This window comes from Mchenga conophoros, linkage group LG11, assembly GCF_057382185.1.
Source record: "Mchenga conophoros isolate Kocher_MC1m ecotype Shallow Benthic linkage group LG11, M_conophoros_male_GT1.1, whole genome shotgun sequence".
NCBI lineage: Eukaryota > Metazoa > Chordata > Actinopteri > Cichliformes > Cichlidae > Mchenga > Mchenga conophoros.
Genome location: NC_140536.1, coordinates 25,400,897 through 25,417,908, shown reverse-complemented (window position 1 = coordinate 25,417,908; position 17,012 = coordinate 25,400,897). Strand labels below are relative to the sequence as shown.

The following is a 17,012-nucleotide window of genomic DNA, read 5'->3' as shown; positions in this document are numbered from 1 at the left end:
CACTGCAACTCCCCCTGGCTTCTGCTCCGCGGCTGCTGAGTGAGCCCTCATCTGGGACTCTCCTCAGCTCTTTCCGGGACAGTGGCGCGGCTGCCCCTCTGTTGGTCTTCCTTGGTCTCTTGTGTTCTGAGGGCCTCTGGATGTCTGGAGTTTTGATCTCCTCCATACCTACTTCATGCCCTGGAGGACGGGCTGTGGCCCCCCCACACCCTCAGGCAGATCATTACATGAAGGAACCTTTTAAAAAAAACCAAAAAAACAAGCGCGTCCATGCTCACAGGTGTACACACGGGTGATCACACCCACAAACTACACCCTTTTTGGCTCCTACCTCAAAGCACACTGTGTTCTGTTGATCTTATGTGCTGCACAATAATGTTTAATATTTAGTATTTACTGTCATATTCCCATATATCATTGTGATGCTGTTTATTCTATTACTCTTGTTCTCTTCTGCTTGTTTTCTTTTTTCTTTCTCAGCAGGTGATCCAGGTGATTGATATATGCATTTTTTTTCCCTTTTTTTTTCTCTGCCCGTTCTGTTGGTTTTTGTCTTTTGCCCTTCTCCTCCGTCCCTCTTCTCAGCTGTTTCTCTTTCCCTCTTTCTTTCTCCCCTTCTTTCCCCCAGTCAAGTCTGTCCCGTATTCAGTAAGTGAAAATAAAATAAACAATAAAAGGTGAATCAAATGGACCATTACGGCAAGGCTGGGATGGTCAGTTTGGTAAAGTAAATCCGTTGGGCATCTTCCTTTGCCTTTAGACAACAATTCTGATGGCAAAAGAGCCAAACGGGACAGGCCAAAAAAAAAGAAAAAAAGAAAAAAAAGAAAACTCAAGTTATTTTTAGTACTGTGTACCCACAATGAACAAGTTGTCCTGCCTTAGTTATCTTAAGTAAGCTTTACTACTTTTTTTTTTTAAGTTCTGGAAACGAATTTGATTTTATGGTGTATTAAAAAAAATAAGCACAAAAAAAATCAGGAAAGGAACAAATTATTTATTTATTTATTTAACAGCGCATCATTTAAGTAAAATTCCAAAGACTCTATTTTGATGTTGTGTTTAACTGAAGCTTCTTGTCAGAGTGAGAAGACCCATAAGCACACTGATGATGTGAAAAATATTGAGAAATATTTGAGCAGGAAGTATTTCACTTCTTAATGAATGAAAACATGAAAAGTGACACCATAAATTGAGTAAATCTTAAGATTTAACGTGCAGCAACAATTTCTGCCCAAAACTGCAATGACCCTCACCGTCCACAGAGAGGCATCCTCGAACTATCTGGTGTGACACCAGACCAGCGTTGCCTTCCCTGGGACCATGAAAAATACCCCGCAAGCCTCTTGGATCAGAACAACAGCTGGCATGCATGTGTGTTACAAGTTCCCCTTTAATCCTTCATCTCTTTATCCCTTTATCTTTCCCTTCTCTCCAGGGAGGAGGGGATTGAAGAAAACATTGCAGCGTGACTCAAGCAAACTATATGACTGTAATGTAATGTTACTCTGCTTTGGAAACACTAATCTTATGAGGACAAGCAAAATGCCGGCGATTATAACAAGTATAAATTATTCTGACAGGTGTCGTTCCACTATTATGTCACACTGAAACTTTATTTAGTATTTCCTCTGTGCCCACTCCCCCAAGAGGAGAGGATTGTTACTTTGTTTTAAAAGAAAGACCTGGACTCAGCCTGAGGAGGGGCTTTTGAAGAGGAGGAATCAAACAAACTAACACCGAAGCTCTCACGAGATGCTCTTTTGAAAGTCTGTGCTGTCACTTTCTGGATGTAAATAACATTCATCACTGTGGTTTCTTGTCTGACAAATGAACTCTCAGATCTGTTTCTGTTCATTTTATGTCTAGTTATTTATTTATTACTAAAAAAAACCGTTTTTTTTCTGAGTAGGTATTTGTTTTTAGGCTCAACCCTGCAACATTGTGTACGTATCAGGTCCTTTTGTCACAATCACTTGAATTAATAATTTATCATCATGCTAAAATTGCCTTTTGTATTAGTCTGTATAAGTTTGTTTTGTTGGCCTCTTTTGAGCTCCTGGCTATTCAGTAAATGCAGTTGCTTCCATTTATTTATTCATTCCTGTTTTGCCGATGAGTGAGGAGATGGCAAACCAGTTTCTTTGAAAACTGTACTTGTAATACATTGCTTATCGGCTGCTCAGTACCTGACTATTACTTTGCCACAAGACAAACTGACTAAAAGATACTGCATCAACTCAAGACTAACTGAAGTGATTCATTTTTTAGGCACTTTCATTTTATTATGAACTAGAGCGAGGTTAGAGAGAGAGAAAGAGACACAACGATTCACACTCACATTGACATCTATGGCCAATTTAGCATCATCAGTTAACTTGGCATGCTTGCTAACAGGTCTTTGGACTGTGGGAGAAACGCACAGAGGGAGAACATGCAAACAGATTAAAAAAAAACCCCCATCTCTGTTAGCTGGAGTCTCAAACACAGGACCTTCTTGTCGTGAGAAGACTGTGTTACTGAGATAAACCCATCAAATATTGCTCCAGTTGTCTCAGAGGTGAGAGGTTTTTCCTCTTTGTTTAGACTGTATCAGAGTCGCTTTGCATGGTTTTGCATACTCAATCTTGGTGAAACACCTCATTTTCATCCGCTGCCTGAAACAAGCAGCTTTAGCTTGTCGTTAAACTAACCTTATTTTGTCTGGCTGCCACAACAGTCCCGTGCCCATATTAAGACATCACTGTGACATCACAGAGATTCAGCAATAGAAAAAAATGTCATAACCCAAACCTTTAGTGCAACCTTTGGCTCATGTAGAAACATTTAGCCATGTTTAATATGAACTTTTATCAGTGAAACAGGAAATAAGGACAAAATGTCGTACCCATAGATGAAAAAATAAAATAATAAGGAAACACAAACATACCAAGTTGTAACAGGATTCTTTTATTTCAAAATGCATATAAGAAAGTCAGGCTGTGTTGTGAGGTGACTGTGCACTATTTCTGTTTCTGAAGCCTGACATAAATGATTTGGTTAAGATGATGTGATTACCATCATTATCATACTTATCAAACCCCAGTGGATAAGGGCACTGACATCCTGGAAGAGACTGCTTTCATTAGCATGGAAATGTGTCATTGCAGGATGAAGGTGACGCTGGACTATTTGTACTAATTTGCACTCACCCATTCCTCTGGGAGACAAGAAGACTAACCCGTGCCAGAAAAGATCCCAACCAGAGCATAACTCCAGCACTGCAGGAGTTATAATAAGCACAGAACATTCCCTCAAAGAACATGGAACCTGGACAAATGGGGCCCACTTTGTGTATATATATTTATCTACTGTATATTATGTAATGTGCCAGTAAAGCAAAGCTGAAAGTTTGTGTGAAACATCATCAGCAACAAAGTGGGCAATCTGTTTGCATTTTGTACATGCATGCCTTACACACAGTATTTGTGAATGAAACTGAATGCATCTTGGCATCAAAATGAGAGCAGTAAGAGTTTTGTTGGTGGAGTGGGCAAGTTGGTTGTCACAGCAGAGGCCAAAGAGCCTTGTGGTACATGCACAAACATGCAGCCCGTCGGTGATGACCAGCTGAACACAAGCAGTGGTGTTAGTAACCTGAGAAGGGACTGGCCCGTTGTGATAGCAGCCAGTGTTTGTGTTACATAATGCACAGCCAACAATCCAGTGGCAAGAATATGTCTGTAGTATGTAGTACCAGGGGAAATCTATCTGAGCAGACCGAAAGAGGAGGAGGGTGTTGAAGCTATGGGAGCTGGAGGAAAGGCCTGACCTACAGCTGGTGTTAAGTAGGAAATAAAGCTGGCATTTAGATCAAGTGCAGAATTAAGTTTTATGTTTTTCTTTTAACGCAAGGTCTCAGATCTTCTTAATATGAGTCTGATGATTAATATGTGCTTGAAAAGAGAGTAAGTCAGATAGCATTGTGTAACAAGAAGAGGAATTATGATGACCAATGAAAACCTTCATTTATGGATGTGATGATTATATTTTAGTCGATTTTAATTTTGATCAATTTTAAATGCCTCCATCAGAAAGTGGCAGATATCAAGGATAAGGAAGAGAGAACATCAATATTTAAAAATAAAATGCTCTGTAACTATATGCTGTAATCCCAGTAAGATTCAGGGATCATGGATACAGCTTGTTGGCCTATTCCAATCATTCCAGCATACCTGTTGATTAAAAGAGGAATCCTATACTGTGTGTGGATTTCACTGACTCAGACAGGCTGAGAGGGTGAGAAAGAGACATGGAAGGAAAACGAGGGGGTACAAGGTGAATGACAGCTGAGGAGAGGGGAGGCAGGAGAGCGATGGGTTAATGTGGTCAGGCTGACTGACAGATTGGAAGAGGTGGGATATTAGCAGTGCTGTGCAGTAGAGAGGGGCACACGGGGAGTAGGAGGTTTGAAATGCCTTGTAGCTGGTTCGTGCGTATTTGCCAGCATAACAGGCCAGAGGCGGAGAGAGCGGGAGTCTTGGCACAAGAGTAGGAAAAGAGAGGGAGGGAGTTAAGCATGTGTCTCATGGGGAGAAACACACAGCCAATATCCTGGTCTCCAGTAAACATCTATAAGCCTCCTTTATAAAGTCAGCTGTGCTACTGCATGGAACAAGGGAGCCAAGGCAAAAATATCCACTTTGATTATCAGTCTAGCTGCAAACATTCAGTAGATCTTCAGCCTGAACAGCAGCTCCCTAACAGGAGCCTGTCAAGTTTTCAAAGTCTCTTTGATTAGATGCTGAAAAGAGCAGAGAAAACTGAGTAGAGATCATCCAACTGAGCAGAAAATGACAGTAAGTATTGCACATTATTCCTGTCCATCCAAACCTTTACATTTAGTTTTCAGATACATATTTGTGACTTTAATCAAACTCATAATGTCAACATGTGAGTGCAGGAAAAACTACTGTCAAGAAAACAGTAATATCGTGCACATGCAGACCGTTTGCAGGTTTTCTGTAATGCCTTAATGATTTGCCTCTAGCTGATGGGATGGCATGCAGACGTTGCATGAATACACTGATGACTTTTTACTACAGCATTTCTCTTTGGCTTCAGACTGTATCATTAAGTGGTGTTTTCAACTCCCGATGCTTGACACTTCTAATGGACTTCAAATTAGTTAGTGATGAGCTACATTAAGACATTATAACACTTACTGCTTTGTGCCAAAGAGCTTTTAATTAATAATCACCTTAGTGACTTAGGACATGGCAAGTATCAGCATACAACCAGTGTCTTAGATGCTTCTGTGTGATTAATGTGTAGGAGTCACTCAGCTAAACTGTGACCTAGATAAAATAAATGATAGTCATTTTCACTTAAGCACGCGTGGAATGAGGAGCACCAAAAGAATCTGACAATGCGATAACTTCAACTCGTGTTAACAGCTCCTGGAACGAAATCCCACTGAGGCTTAAACTCGTGGAAATGTGCTTAAAAACATTTCAACATTTTGCTTTCATGCATGTGGAAGCTGTCTGAAATGTCATGTTTGATCCTCCTTGTGATATAAAATGTTTTAGTTGCGGCAGAGCAGAGTCTGTTGTTGCACCTGCAGCATTAATCTGTGCAGTATCAGTCCTCAAACGGGCCATCATTAGTCTGTTTAAAATACAGCTCATCTGCACAACGTCGTGCTCGCAGGCTGGTCAAAACCTGTTTTTTTCCAGTATTGGCTGCACATCAAGTCTATCAGTTTCCTTAAAAATGACTCAAAGCTGAAATTAATCAATTTTCCAACCATTTGGAATGATTGTAAGTGATTGGAAATGTTTTTCTGTAACAGTAATCAGGCTTATTATATTAATTCAAACCAGAAATATTGATTGGTACCAGCACAGCAAATACTACTAGGTGTTTGCAGGGACGTCACAGTTACACAACATGTGGAAGGTCAAGAATAAAAATATGTTATCCTTCTGGAGTCTCTTTATCTTTTGCGTTAAGCTCTTGTCTTAGTTGTTCACACCCGTCCTGGTGTTATAGGCTATGTGGTGGCGGATCTACTTCAAAGTAAATCATCATGCGTGAGACTTCATGAAGCAACGAATAACAATAGGGATGAACACTAAATCACGCTGCCAAATGTTCTGATCATCCTGATAAGACATCCTGATGTCTGGAGTGTCTATATACCCCAACATGTTCCAGTATTTTCTGCCAAATGTTTGCTGGGATGGCACAAACATCTTAAACTTAAATAGTAAGCCAATAAACTTGCATAGAATTAAAAAAAAAAAAAGATTTTTACTATTGCAGCTAATGTGATGTGTGAGGTTTGAAGTCCCGAGGTCTTGTCATGCCCGAGGTTCAGGTAACGCATCTGAACGTGCTCCCTCAGATTCAGACTTCATTCTCTGAAGTTATCTATCAATAACATCAACACATGCTGCTCAAGCTGCGGCTCTTATTTCATCAATTTGGATTTATGTGTGTGTGCTTTCATATGTTCCCAGGCTGCAGCAGCTCAGGAACTCGACGAGCTATGTTTCCTCTCGGCGCAATCCATGCCCAATCTGAAAGTTTCTGAACACTTTCGGATGGTGAAGCTCCTGGGAGAAGGATCCTATGGGAAAGTCATGCTGGCTGTGCACAGAAAGAGAGGTTAGTGCAAGACTCAGTTCAGTGGGAGCTTCTTTAACTAAACATTTTTCCATTTTTTTTAAACTCGCTGCCTATCTGAAGTATTTGCAAAAGTGTCCCTGAGCACCTCAGACTCAGTTTTCCTTCTAGTAAAGAAACCACATGTTTTTTGTGGGGTCAGCTCTGCAGTAACGTGAGAACAGATCCTTCTTTATTCTGTTGCTCTAATGAAGAGCTTTCTTACATTCTCTCGGATAAAGTTGCTGCAACTGGGGTGTAGACGTGAAATATGGTCTCCCCAAAGGGGAAGTTATATTTGTTCACAGTGATGGACAACACTCACATGCCACAGGTGGTGAGATTATTTATAAGGGAATTTTAAAGCTAATTAGATCTCATCTTGGTTTACTCTCATCAGGAACTCCTATGGCTCTGAAGTTCTTCCCTCGTCAGTCTACCTCGCTCACCTCTTTCCTGCGTGAATACAATCTGTCCCTATCTTACTGCACCCATCCGTCTCTGACACGAGCCCTGGGCATCTTCTTCTCCACGCCATCCTACTATGTGTTTGCCCAGCAAGCCGGTCTGTACGGTGACCTCTACAGTGTTATAGTGTCCGAGGTCAGTTTGGCTGACGTGTGGCATGAAAGAAACTATATGCACGCCCTACTAATACAACAGAAAACATATACAGCAGCAAAACTTAATACAAATGTTATACAAGCTGATATGTTTTTGCTTCATAAACCCCAGAATCCCAATATTCCAGTCATTTTATCCAAAGAACTAAAAAGCTATTACAGCTATTACAGCCTACACAGTTTATTACTTTCAATAGAATCACAGTATTGTTGTTTAAGTGTTCCTGCTGTAGTCTCCAAATATTATTGTATAATATAACTACATGTCCTCACTCACATCACCTACCCTGAATTCAGTTTCTTCTCCTTCTTAGACTATGACATATCAGCTAAAAAACACTGCAGTATTCGATACTTTAACAAAAACCCTGAAGGTGAACAGTGACCAGGTGTGATGAATCACTGCAGGAGTCTATAGCTAAACCTTAACATTCATCTCAGCCACACAAACTGCATCACATCACAAGATGTGCAGCAGCATGCACAGTGTTTAACTGTATTCATGAAGATTGGCATATTATTCCACAAATTTTCCTTTACTCTTTTGGGAGTTTGTACTTGTTGAGCGCTCATTTCTAAAAGTTTAAACATAAGACATGCTTGATAACAGCTTCCAGCTCACCTACTTCCCTGTTTGTGTCTCTGCCAATAACACAATGAAGCGCTGATAAGAATAAGAACAGCCCGCTCTCACTCAATGAAGAGAGAGTACATGAAGTTAAACAGGGATTTCCAAATGCGTCACCAACCAGTTAAGATTTTGTTGTCTTAGTGCCAGTAACACAGTCCTCCTATCAGACTCCACTTGGCCTAATTGTCTTATAAAATATTATATAAAAAATAATAATAACTGTCTGATATTGGGCCACCACTCAATCATACTGTCTGTCTGTTTCAGGCAGGGGTGAATGAGGACTGCGTGCAGAGGGTGATGTCCCAGCTGAGCGGTGCAGTTACACACCTCCACTCTCTGGGCTTTGTCCACCGTGACATCAAACCTGAGAACATCTTCCTCTGTGACAGCTCCTGTCGCTGGGTCAAACTCGGGGACTTTGGCCTCGCCCGAGCCATCGGCACCACCGTTCGAGCTGTCTGGTACGAGTCGCCTTTCTGCACGCCTGAGGTGGAACCTGCCAAGGAGGCCGAGAAGGAGATGGAGAGAAGGCGGACTGAAGGAACTGAAGAAGAGGTAGAAGACATCTGGATATCAGTAGAGCCCTGCATTGACAGCTGGGCTCTTGGTGTGCTCGTCTACTGCCTGCTAACTGGCTGCTTCCCCTGGGAGGAGAGCACTCACGATGATCGTGGCTACCGAAAATATAAGGAGTGGTTTGACCGTGAGGCCAAACGTGACGAGAAAATGCGAGATGGCGAGTGGAGGGGTGAGGAGGACGCTGATGATTACATTATTATGGAGAGAAAACAAAGAGACAATCCTCCTCCTTCACAGTTTGAGGGCCTCAGCCCATTAGTGATGACTCTGTTGAAGGAGCTACTCCACCCTGAGCCCAAACACAGAGGGACTCCAGAGGAGATCCTGAGCTATCTGGGAGGGCCGTGGCTGATGGAGACAGAGAGAGAGGAGAAGAGGAAAGCAGAGGAGGCGGAGAAGGAAGCCAGAAAAATGAGGGAGAGAGGGGGGGTAGAAGAAGAGCTTCTCAGGGAAGGAAGGGGGGAGAGATAAACTTTGTCTTTATGAAACTGTTTAAGCGTTTTCATATTTTTATAAGTACCCTTAATACTCAAAGTGCAACTTCATTGTACATATTTCTGTTTGTGAACGTTTGTAAATATGTGTGTTTGTGTGAAAATAATACAAGAAAAGTGTGATGTCTGAACAAAAAGCTGTATTATAATGCTATTAAAGACTTGTGTTGGAATGTTGGTTTATGCAAAATAAATCAGTGGTGTTGCATGTGTTATATAAGTAGCAAGTCAGGCTGACAATAAAGAGGATTTGCAGATGATGATGGTTCAGATAAAAGCTACATTTGAAGACACTACAAAGCACCCTAGACTTTATTCTGTTTAGACAGCATTGCATACAGCACGTAGAAAAGCACATCTATGGAAATTATGACATCTTGGATGTGGTGTTGAAGCAACAGGTGCAGCAGAACAGCAGGAGCACATCTAAAATTGGACTAACAATACAGTCTGACAGCGATACCAGCATGATCTTCTTTCGTGCTGGAGTGATGAAAATCACAGGCATGGCACCTATACTAGGAGAGAAAAGGATTTTAGGGCTAAAATAACCCCTTCATGCTGTTCTCAGTGATGCCCACTGTAGGTGATGTACTGACAATGAAACACACCTCATGGGAAATCTGCAAGTGGCTAGTTGGCCTCAGTATGGATTCAGGAGAGAGCTGTCCTGTATCTGTCAGAGAGAATAATTACTTGTTGAAAGATCACCTGCAAGCCTGCATACAGAACCCTCCGAAATGGATTAAAAAACACGACGCAGTCCTCACCCTGCTAGATATTAAATGGTGCAAGGACTATTTAATGTGGAGCAAATGTACCATTTGGACTGGATCCCTGCTGGTAGCGAGCTGCTAATGCGCTGTGCGTGAGTGTGTGCATGCTGGTGGGGCCTGCGCTAACCCCTGCTAAGGACCACTCCAGATGGATTTATAAATAGACTTCTGGGCCATCTATTTACAAACCATGCAAATCATCACCTCCCTCTGACTATCTGCACTTCACAGCCTTCCAAACGCAAAAGTCAGGCTGCCTTGGCGCCCACAGGCCTGTAGCAGCACAATCTGATGGAACACTTTGACCCATCTTGCCCATTTACCCTCATCTCGTTTTATCTCTGGCCCTTGTGCAGATTACTTTTCCCTTTCTTCTGCTGTGCCACTTGGACCTGGTCTTTCCCTTTCATCTTTGCAATTACAGTCAGATCTGTTTTCTTCACACTTGACGGCTGTCATTCCCTCACTCTACTTACTTCTTTTTTTAATCTCGGATCACGGCCGCGTATCAGCTGTGTCACACAATACCAAATGTTTACGTGAAAACATTTGTTATCTCCTTTAGCAATGGTGGTTTGGGATTTACTGGTTTCTGGGAACCAAAGCTCATGTGACACTCAGATTGGGCGTTAAAGGAGGACCTCAGCCTGACAAATGGAAACACATGGTGCAGACTGCTGAGACAATCGAGTGCCAACACAAAGATGCTGATCGAGGTGCAAATCTATTGGAGGTTCAGAAGGACAGATAGCGGGGATGATGAAAACAGGAGAAACAAGGACAGCTACACATGTGGACTACTGCTGAATTGCTGAACCAAGCTGGAGATGCAGCTTAGTTTATTTTAACTCACGTATGTACTTCCAAGTCACATGTCATGACAGACCTTTGAACATTTGTCAAGTTGAAAGACACACTCCCACGTCCAGAAACCAAAGAAGCTAGTATTTAGATGTCAGCGCCATTGAGATTGCGTGTTACCAATATTGCATGAAGCACACTTTAGCTGGAAAGTTTAAACTCTGTAAAGGTCTACATCATCACATTCGCTGCCTTCAAGCTACCTGCTTATTTTTCATCCTTTACATTATACAGCGTTTGCCTTCTTTCTGACTCTGAGAGGACATGCATTAGTGTTTTTAAAAGTGCATTTTTTACAAAGGTGAGACAGAGGGCACAGAGAAAACCAGCCTGAAAACTCCACACTATGTAACAGATATTTAGACAGATATCTGATGAAGGTTTTCACCTGTCACCAGAATGAGGTCTGCAAAAATGCACGGCGATATAAGAGCCAGATTAATTGACCAAATTAAATGTTCATATAGCCAAATGAACGAAATGTACCCCAACTTGGAAGCCAAACCCTCTGCCCATCATGGCCTAATATTTCCACTGCAACTTTTTCTCCCACCTGGCAGCATCTTACAGCTCAGCAGGTTTAATTACTTAAACAGGACTGGCAGAGGTGATTCTGGCTGACTGGGAGAACCTGAGATTATCAGTTTTGAACAGCGAGAAGCATCAATGAGCCACACTGGATCTAGTTTAGAAAACGAAGTGCTTAAGTGTGCTGCGCTGCTGGTTTTCGTGCACAGGAAACACAGCAGTACTAGAAAAAAACAAAAATCTATCAGCTGGTTGAAATCCAGAGACTGTAAGTGAGACGAAGAGCGAAGGTGAAGCATGTTGGGGTGAAAGAGAGGAGAGAGGGTATGTATTGCATTGCCGGCATGCCTCATGCAATGCCATACAACTAATAAACAACTAGAGTTTTTATCATGTGTTTACAGTCAGGCATGTTTTGCCTTAACCATTGCTGGTCCTTCTTGCTCAGCACCTGACCCCTTTAATCCTCTTTTTTGTCTTCATTTTAGCTTTACTTTGTAGCTCCTGCTACAGAAGTGTAGACCGAGGGGCAGTTGGATACGTTCGCAGGACTGATCGTGCTTATTGGCTCCTCTCCTCGTCTCTTTTGCTTACACTGCCTCTATCTGTCAAGCTGTCATCATCCTCACCCTGTCGACCTTGTTAGGGGCATCCCGCAGGCTCAACCTGGAGTCCGTGTAGCCCCAATATGTCAAGGGAGATGATGAGTGTGTCCCTATTGAGCTGACTTGGCCCACCACATGGTGAGAGCCAGTAAGACTTTGTAGCTTCAAGAGTATGCGTAGCAATATTTATATTGGTCAACTTCGTAGAAGCCAAAGAAGAGTCAAGTTTCACCAAAGCTGCTATAAAGGTCACAATGAAAGAAAGCTTTCAACACAATGAGACAAAGGGTCTGGAACAGTGGCCTTCATCTACACGGATAAGACAACTCTGAACGATAGCTTAGGTATGTAATGAACTGTAGTCCACAGATGACAAGTTTATATACAGTAATAAAAAATGTCCACTCCCTGTCTAACTTGTGGTCTTCCAAGCAATTGTGATGCATCTCTTTGTTTCGAAAGAGAACAAACAGCGAGCTGCGTGAGCTGATGACAGAGTGTAAGTACTTTGGGCTTATCGGGGATGAGAAACCATCTTTGGAGCTACATGTTGTTATTTTCTTGAGAGCATTCATGATTAATTCTTACCTGTGTAATCTGTAAATACAGACAAGGTCGATCGCCTTTAACTTCAGGCAATAAATTAAATAAAGGTCATAACATGATCCATTTCTCATATAACTTTAATTAAGTTAATTGTTTTCTACATCTTGCTAGTATTGGGTTGGAACTCCTTTTGCAAGCAGAACTGCCTCAATGAAGACAGTTTGAAATGATCTGAGCTTTGTGACATTCTGTGATGTGGTCATAAAGGCATGGAGATGATCAACAACAACAACAACAACAACAACAACACTCAGTTAGGCTGTGCTTGCGCTTGGTACTAAGGAACCCACAGTGTACCAAGAAAATATTTCCAACACTATTAATACCATTGATATAAGACAGGAGGGATTCATGCCTTCATGTTGTTTATCATAATCATGATCATTAATATGCAAATTGTCACGATGATTGATCATTCACCATTGATCAATGGCCACGAGAGCATCCTTACCTGAATGATTGAGCATGCGTCAAGACGATTGTCTGTTAATGGGAGGCACCACTTTCTTATGTGGATTGCTCCATCTGCTGGCTGTACCAAGTATTGCAAAAGTCAGATTTGGAGCTCATTCTTGACTGTTAATTTGTGAAATAACTACAAACATATGCCAGGAAATAAATGGCTCATGTTTACAGCCTTCTCATTTGTCACAGGAATACAAGAGGAAATATTAAATTAAAGCTTTTTCTATCTCTTTTATCTTTGTGTGTGCTTTTTCAAGCAAATACAAAGAAAATGAGTTGTTGAGCGTGTCTGTAACTCCTGTGCTCAATCTACCTTTATTCAGAGAAGGATAACTGCTGATGTATGCTGATGAAACAGTGAAACACGGGGAAGTAAAAATATATAAAGATGCACTACTGTGCAAAGGTTCAGGTAGCTTTAGTTCTTATCCATCACATGGAGGCCCCCTGAACTTACTCTGCATCCTAACAGTCATAAAGACCCACCTTTAGATTTGAGAATAATACAGTCCAGTAGACTGTTTACCTTTACAAAGTAAAGTGAGTATAGCGTGTTATCACAGCAATATAATTGGATACTAACCATCAGATATGACGACAAAGGCAGAAGATTTTATCAAATCGAGACATGAAAATAGCAAAAAGCATGAAAAGTGCCAGGGGAAGGAGGACAGGGGGAAGAGGAGAGGGAGGAGGAAGCAGAGGAGGAGAAGGAGGGTGCAGGAGAGGGAAGGAGGGGAAAAGAAGAGAAGACAAAAGATTCATAAAACTAAAGCAGTTGTGGACGACAGCAAAAGTTGTGAGTACAAGTTATGTTTCTTTTTCCACCTGATTTGTACACATTCTGTAGGAATTACACAGAAGAACATCTTCAGACTCAGGATAACTCACAGCCAAAGACATTAACTGGGTGATACATCCTTCTGATTAGATGTAAACACAAGTTAGGAGGAGAATGCCTGACTAGTTAACTAACTTAGTCAAAAAGGCTTTGTAGACGAGTGAAGGGTTGATTGCATGCGAAGTTCAGCAGACATAAAGAGTGAAAAAACTCTCACAAACGAGCCAACAGAGACAAACAAGCAGCTAAAGCAGAAAAATGCAGTGTTTTCAACTGAGTGATTGCAAATGTGTGACTCTGGGATGTATCGCTGCTGAAAGGACAAGATGTGGAAAAAAAAAACCACCATCGAGTTCAGATTGGCTGGCGATGATTGTACAGTTGGAAAGCGGCGATATGTTCTCTGAAAATAAAGCTGGGAAAGAATGTGAGAGCGTAACAGAGGAGGGGTGGAGGGGTTTCTCAAATAGGCCACACACAAAAAACACATTCTTTTGCGAGAACTCACATCTTGGACTCCAAAGTTACTGTGACACATCAGGAGAGGAATGGTGCAGGGCGGGAGATGAGAGAGGGAAGGGGGGGGGGAAGGAGGAAGGAAATCAGGCATCACTTATCTGTTTACAAGGAGTCCAATAAATACTAGAATAAATAAATGTAGGAAAAATGACATCAGAGGCTCTTGTGCGACACTGTGCTACACATCTGTGTTTTCAGCTGATGCAAAACTCTAAGGAAAACATTACCCTGAGCTGAAATGTTGTTAGCATTTATGTAATGGGATTAAAGGAAACATAAACAGTTAAGGAATTAGAAAAAAAAATCATAGTGAGGATATTGAGCAGTTCCACTCTGTGAAATCATCCCGACTCTTTTCCTCTTCGGTTTCCTGCAGCTCGTAAAGTTCACCCCTTACAAGCTGAAGGAATGGGCAGCCTCCCAGTGGTCCTGCTCCTCTGCAGTTTCCAGGGTAACGTTACCAAACAGGACACACAAATCAACTTGTTTAATTATGGTTGAGTCGCTGTGTGTTTGCTTTTATGCTGCAAACCTCTCCCCTCATGCGGTTTCTGTTCCACAGCACTCACGGTTATAGCCCAAACTCAGCCAACTGGTAAAGCCCTTTTACTTTTGATAATGATGACAGACGTCTGCTACTCTTTGAGTTTTTCTCATTTATTCTTTTTCTTTTCTTTCCTCACTTCTAGAAGCACCTGGGAACGCCATACCAACCGGTGAGTATCTCCACTTTTAGGACTTTTGTGATTTACACAATATCAACATGACATGTGTCTCCGCTGTTATCACTCTGCAGAATGTAGGGAGGAGACGTATCCTTGCACCAGGATGTACTCAGTTCACAAGCCCATCAAGAGATGTATTGGTAGTCTTTGTCTCTACAGGTGATCTGCAAATCCTCTACAACACACTTTTAATTAGTCTTTTTTCCAGAAAAAGGACTTACTTATTTTTAAAAACTGAGCAGTAAAGGTCTTACTTTTTCTTCAGTGTTTTAACGACAGGTGGTGAAAGAAAACAAGGAAATGGTCTTGAGCAACAGTTCTCCAGGCTTTTCTTTGGACATTTTGGCTGTTTTTTCACACATTTTCAGTCCAGTCCTCGCACCTGATCATTTTTAGAGGACTTTTATTTTTTGGTTGTTAAGCCACTTAACGCCGACCCATGAGTCATTCAATCATAAAAAGGCACCTGACTCAAGGGATGAACCACTATTGTGTCTAAACATAACAGACAGCTCAGCAAAGCAGCTTTAAATTGCATCTTTAGTCACTTTGTTACCAGCAGCCTGTCACGAAAACACATAATTTGTTGCCATTTCTGTAATTTAATCTATGCCAAAGATAACATCGTTTGACGGGCATAAAATAGTATTTTTGCACCGACAGGGTGATTCCCAAAGAGGTATTCCCTGAAAATGACAGCTTCATCTTTGCATCAGTACAAGTAGTAAAGAGCTTTGAATGTCCTTCAAGAAGCCTGGAAAACTACTACTGAAGACTACTTAAATGATATGTTAACAGACACAGCTAGAAGTATAAAGTACTACAAATAGCGTCCTTAATTATTAGTACAATATTTGTGTAACAGTATTGAGCTCACAAGACTTTCATTACTGAACACAGTTACCCTGTCAGCCTGTATCAGTATATCCATCCTCATAATGTTCATGTTTTACCCCGGTGCTCTCGCAGCCTCCCTCGTGTTTATGTGATCAACAAAGAGATCTGTGTGAGGACAGTGTGCCGTGAGGATGAGTATCTGAAAGGTGAATTAGTCTTAATGTATACACAGGTGACAAATTAAAGGAAAAGACAACACTGGAGCAGCTTCATTGCTCCTTGGCAGTGATTCTCTAAAACAAATAACCAAAAAAATATAATTTGTTCCCTCAGTTGATGATGCCAAAGAGTGCAGTTTAACAAGTTGGTACATTCATCAGCTTGATTTTGAGGGTAAAAACCAAATAAATCGCCAATAATAATAATAATAATAATAATATATTTGCTGATGCTGTAACGCTCACTTTTATTTTATTAAAATTAAACTTGGATCTTTTGTTTAATAGATGAAGAATGATAAAAATGACAGCAGGTATGAACCACACCACAGCAGGTCAGAGCCACAGGATTCCTCCACTGCAGGGCTCAGGTTTCGCCTTTCATTTGTCACCTGTCTGTATAAAGGAACAGTGATCTTACAGTCCATGAAAATATGCATACAAATAAATAACCATTTTTTCCCCTTTCTTTACATTACAGCTGAATTATGCAGAGAGTTGTCTGGGTGGCCCAGACGTATCCAGAGGTCATCCAATAGCAAACGTTGTCGCAATCGTCGTGGCAACCCCCAAACCTGGGCAAACAAAGCCTGATCTTGCCTAGAATGGGCCCGTGACCACCGGGTGACGATGGTGCGACCCATGGGCGTCGTCATCGAAAACAGCCAATAAAAACACCATAAATCCGCTGCGCCACACCTGAGGGTCTCTTTCCTTTTCTTTCACGCGAGCACACACACACACACACACACACACGTGTGCTGAGTCATATCTACATATGTTTATGTATTCGTCCTTTTACTGTGTGAGTATTTCATTTCGTCCGTGTGTATTGGACACAGGTCATGTCTTCCATGGTTTACGATCCATTTGAGGTACTGCAGTAATGGGCCTATAGGAGCACTGAGTCACTTAATCGTATAAGAAACAAAGTAAAACAAAGACCCACTCTGTTGTGGATTGTAAGGTACACACTGACCGTTCAGTATTATGTGCACTATTGTAACCAATAAAATATAATGGAAGTTGTTCACGAGATTATTTATTTTTTTA

At 41.5% G+C, this 17,012-nt stretch overlaps 2 protein-coding genes across 2 annotated transcripts; both read left to right on the top strand.

Annotated features, from left to right (window-relative positions):
- The first annotated feature begins 4,470 nt into the window (after window positions 1–4,470).
- Window positions 4,471–9,220, top strand: sbk3 (SH3 domain binding kinase family, member 3). The gene is made up of 4 exons (XM_085291840.1): window positions 4,471–4,838; window positions 6,504–6,651; window positions 7,049–7,251; window positions 8,170–9,220. Exons 1-4 carry the CDS (start codon window positions 4,833–4,835, stop codon window positions 8,953–8,955), a joined length of 1,143 nt encoding a protein of 380 aa, XP_085147966.1. The 5' UTR covers window positions 4,471–4,832; the 3' UTR covers window positions 8,956–9,220.
- Window positions 9,221–13,505: 4,285 nt separating this feature from the next.
- Window positions 13,506–16,988, top strand: mfap5 (microfibril associated protein 5). The gene is made up of 7 exons (XM_085291839.1): window positions 13,506–13,618; window positions 14,556–14,630; window positions 14,742–14,774; window positions 14,869–14,895; window positions 14,976–15,063; window positions 15,874–15,947; window positions 16,441–16,988. Exons 2-7 carry the CDS (start codon window positions 14,588–14,590, stop codon window positions 16,551–16,553), a joined length of 378 nt encoding a protein of 125 aa, XP_085147965.1. The 5' UTR covers window positions 13,506–13,618; window positions 14,556–14,587; the 3' UTR covers window positions 16,554–16,988.
- Window positions 16,989–17,012: the final 24 nt, after the last annotated feature.